We start from the raw sequence: 4,590 nt of genomic DNA, 5'->3' as shown, positions 1-4,590 counted from the left end.
TTTTTTCTTTCATTTTACTTCCTTCGATCTTCATGTCCTCCTCACCTAACCAGCATGGCATGGCAGTATTTACAACTACCATGATGGTTCTGATGTACATGACACATATTATGGGGATGTTCTCACTCCTCAGATCCTAGAGAATGCGGTCAATTGATTCTACTCCAGATTGAAATAACCTAATTTTATAATTTTAAGGAAATGAGCTAATATAAACCAGAAAGTGGCTCTAATAAAGTAAAATAAAAAGTATACCTAAAATTTTAATTCTTCAGATGTAAAATATCACTTCTCAGGATTCCTCTAAAAATATGCTGCCTAAGATGTAAGTTGGGTCTCTCACTTTCCATCATTTATACCCAAAAATATGTTTATGAAAATTTACCTATAATATTCTAGAAGTAATCATTTTAAAACTTACTATTTAAATGAGTTGTTTGTTCTCTAGCTACTTTGAGTATTAATGAGCTACTACCCATGTTTTGACATCTGAAATGCTTCTTGTTTATGTGTTTGCTAAGACATAGAAAAAAAAAATAAGCTTTTCAATAATTCAAAAACCTTAAAACAGAGTGCTTAGATCTCATTTCTCTAAAGTGCATGTATTTTTTAAATATTTAAATCAATGTTATTTATAAAACACTGTCCTGAGAATTATAATTCTAGAAAGCTCCCATTTGGAGAAAAGTAATACCAGCTTCCCAACTAAAATAGAAAGATATTTCAAAATTATTTTTGTAAAAGGGATAAAAATATTCAAGTGTCTTGCTGTGGTTGTGGATGTTCAACAGTAGGTCAGTGTGAATGCTGAATCCACTGTGATGAAAGGAGTTTGGGAGAAAAGTCCAGCACATGGGAGAGATGAAAAAGGAAAACCCTGTGGTGGTAGACAGTTCTGTTCGCTGCTGAAGGCTGTTCTAAGCCCGAAGCCCACTGGCAGATGGTGCTCCTCAGTGGTCCATACATGTCTTCTGGAGGAGCGGGAAGGAAAGGGATGTCATGGACCCTTTCCTTAGAACTCACTACTGCAGCAAAGAGCCTTGAGCAAGAGGTGGGAAAACTAAGCCTGCTTGCAAAGATGAAACTCGGAGTTGAGAGGAATAGAAAAATATCTTTTTAAATGAAGGCTGATGCTTTGGTGAAGAACCATATGGGGAGTTCTCTCTGCCAAATGTTCTAGTTGGAAAAACATCAGTGATGCAGAGGATCCTGGTTTTTATTCTGGTGATCCTATGTTTCTTGAAATGTCAACAATGAGTTCTTTTCATTCTGAATATTTAAATTTGTCTTTATTTTTCAATTATTTTTAAATCTGTTAAATTCTAAAATACAAAATCAGGCTTGTTTACCTTTATATTGGTAAACTCCTATTTTGCTGCCCTAAATGATTATTTTATTTTTTTAAAATATATTTTTATTGATTTTTTACAGAGAGGAAGGGAGAGGGATAGAGAGTTAGAAACATTGATGAGAGAGAAACATCGACCAGCTGCCTCCTGCACACCTCCCGCTGGGGATGTGCCCGCAACCAAGGTACATGCCCTTGACCGGAATCAAACCTCGGACCTTTCAGTCCGCAGGCCAGCGCTCTATCCACCGAACCAAACCGGTCTTGGCTAAATGATTATTTTAAAGGTTGGCATTAGTTGATCCTAGACTTTCATAACATTTTTATAACATTTGCTTTCCAAGAATTACACATTTTTCTTCAATTAGCTTAAGTTATATAGCAACCTATATTTATATCCTCTGTAAAGTAAGTTTTTAACTAAAAGAACAACTGCTCCATAACAAGAGAACTATTTTTTTAAAAAAATCTAATGATTGCTACCACCACCATCATATCCTAAGGAAACATGCAGATACCAGAACCTTGGTTCCTTTTTTTTTTTTTAGACAAGGCTGCCACACTGCATACGTCTTGTCCAGGAGAAACCCAAAAGGCAATTCCAATGTTTCATTGTTTACCATATTGTTTTGTCTTATTGAACCACAACAAGTCACACAGAACACCCCATAGTATGCCATCTTGGACCAAATATACACCTGGTAACCAGGATTGACCTCAAGAAAGCACATCACGGGGAGATTGGAAGGAAATTAGAGAACAGGTGTACCCACATTACTGCTCTATAATTGCAACTTTTCTCTCTCTCCCCACGTGGCCTTACATATTTTTACAGCCTCCTCAGTGTGCCCTGCCAAGTAGGGTTTTTAACATCTCGAATTCATCTTCTCTCTTCTCAAACCTCCAGTGGCAGTACTTTAGCCAGGTTTTATCACCGTTTTATTATTGACTATTCCCTCCATATGTGTCCTCACAAAGATGATGCTTTTGTTTTCCATTTTGTTTTCCTTTTTTACTAGTGACCTCATAAGTAAACATCTAAAAAGAGTTTTTACAGGAAACAACAAGATTATTAGATGAAGTTAATCTAAAGAAAATGGTTATCAGAGAAAGTATTCTTTTTTAATATTTTTATTGATTTCAGAGAGGAAGGGAGAGGGAGAGAGAGAAATAGAAACATCAATGATGAGAGAGAATCACCGATTGGCTGCCTCCTGCACACCTCCTATTGGGGATCAAGCCCACAATCTAAGCATGTGCCCTTGATCGGAATCGAACCTGGGACCCTTCAGTCCAAAGGCCGACACTCTATCCACTGAGCCAAACCAGCTAATCAGAGAAAAAGTATTCTTATTCTCTCAGTAACATTGAGTTAAACAGAAAAAAAGAAGTCTCTTTTATTAGTCATCTTTCCAAAGTACACTTAAGTAGAGAGCTCTACTCAGTGTCTAGCATAGCTTTATTCAATTCTCCATAACTGGAACTTTTCTTTCTCAACTTTGAGGGGGGTTTTTTGGTTTGTAAAATTATGAATAAAGATAAATGTGGTATGCCTGGCTGGTGTGGCTCAGTGGTTGAGCATTGACCCATCAACTAAGAGATCACCAATTCCATTCCCAGTCTGGGTTGCAGGCTCAATCCCCAGTAGGGGGCATGTAGGAGGCAGCACTTGATGTTTCTCTCTCATAATTTTCTATCTCTCTCCCTCTCCCTTCCTCTCTCTGAAATCAATAAAAACTTATTTTTAAAAAAGATAAATGTGGGTAGTCATTTCAACATGTAAAAATAAACCTCCCTCACACTCTTCCCCAAATGCTCATCATCTCTCCCCTATATTTAGCTTAATTTTGTCTAGCCTTCAAATTTAAAGTGAGCTACGGAGCTATGTAGATAGCTATATGTTTACACTGCAGGAGTCCTCAAACATTTTAAACAGGGGGCCAGTTCACTGTCCCTCAGACCGTTGGAGGGCCAGACTATAGTTTAAAAAAAAAAAAACTATGAACAAATTCCTATGCACACTGCACATATCTTATTTTGAAGTAAAAAAACAAAACGGGAACAAATACAATATTTGTATTTGCATGTGGCCTATGGGCCGTAGTTTGAGGACCCCTGGTTTACAGTATGACAAATTGTATGTGCACAGTAATTCCCTTGAAAGGCCCATAAAAACTCAGTGTGCAAAGGAATCACTCAATTAGTAGTCACCTTTTTTACTAAATAGAAATGCATTTTATTTATTATTTTTAATTTTTATTGCTATCTTTAAAATTTGTCTTTATTGTTGAATGTATTACAAATGTCCCCCTTTTTCCCTGTTGCCTCCCTCCACCCCGCACCCATCTCCCACCAGGCCTTTACCACACTATTGTCTGTTCCATGGCTTATACATACATGCATAAAAGTTCTTTGGTTAATCTCTCCCCACCCCCACCCCCACCTTCCCTCTGAGTTTCATTTCATATGTGCTAAGTATGTGATCCCCTCTTAGATGTATGGGAAACGGGCACCTTGGGAAGATCCCTCAAAGTGGGTGCTTGATACCTACCCGTGGAGCTCAGCATCTCTGCCTCAGGAGGGCCCAGCATTACTTCAGTTGCGACCAGAAGATGTTGGGTATGAGGGTTGCATCTCCACTAAAGAAGCTACAACCTCAAAGCACATTCCACAGACTGACACAGAGGGGGATCCCCTGGTAAGAAGCTGATGTATGATTCTTCCTATAAAATCTTGATGACAGTGTGTAGTCATTAGTATTTAGTCATTTACATCAAAGACAATAATTGTCTTGGGTAATATTTGGGATTGTTCTGAAATTGATACTCAGTTTTAACTATTTTTTCTTTGGCCCACTTTCATTGGCTGAATTTCTTAAAACAAAAGACCAAACATGTATGCTTAAAAATAATCAAGAAACACTGAAAGCAGGATGAACTTTATGACCATAATTTTCCCTTGTTATGTATAAAACTTTATAAAAATATAATTAAACTTTTAGATTGCATGACTAAATTCACTTGGTATTTAAAAAAATGAATTTTGTTCTTAAATAAGAAACAAAAATGAAGTAATATAATGTACACTTGGAGAACTAAAGAATATCTATATATATAAAAGCCAAGTGACCAGAAAGATTGAATGACTGGCCAACCAGCCTGATCAGGGCCCTGATCAGCCCCCCTCAATCTCCTAAAGCCCCTCCCCATGGCCAGCCCCGCCCCCAATCGGCACTCCCACTG

General features: G+C 37.6%; 1 protein-coding gene across 1 annotated transcript in view; it reads left to right on the top strand.

The window, feature by feature from the left end:
* NAV3 (neuron navigator 3) overlaps positions 1-4,590 on the top strand; it is a 351,070-nt gene that overhangs the window by 339,774 nt on the left and 6,706 nt on the right. Inside the window, 2 exon segments of the mRNA XM_015561356.1 lie at positions 1,897-1,943; positions 3,843-4,046. Of these exon segments, the coding sequence (XP_015416842.1) occupies positions 1,897-1,943; positions 3,843-4,046 (251 nt within the window).

This window comes from Myotis davidii, unplaced genomic scaffold (genome assembly GCF_000327345.1).
Source record: "Myotis davidii unplaced genomic scaffold, ASM32734v1 scaffold415, whole genome shotgun sequence".
NCBI lineage: Eukaryota > Metazoa > Chordata > Mammalia > Chiroptera > Vespertilionidae > Myotis > Myotis davidii.
The sequence above is the reverse complement of the archived record's forward strand: the minus strand, read 5'-3'. Positions and strand labels throughout refer to the sequence as shown.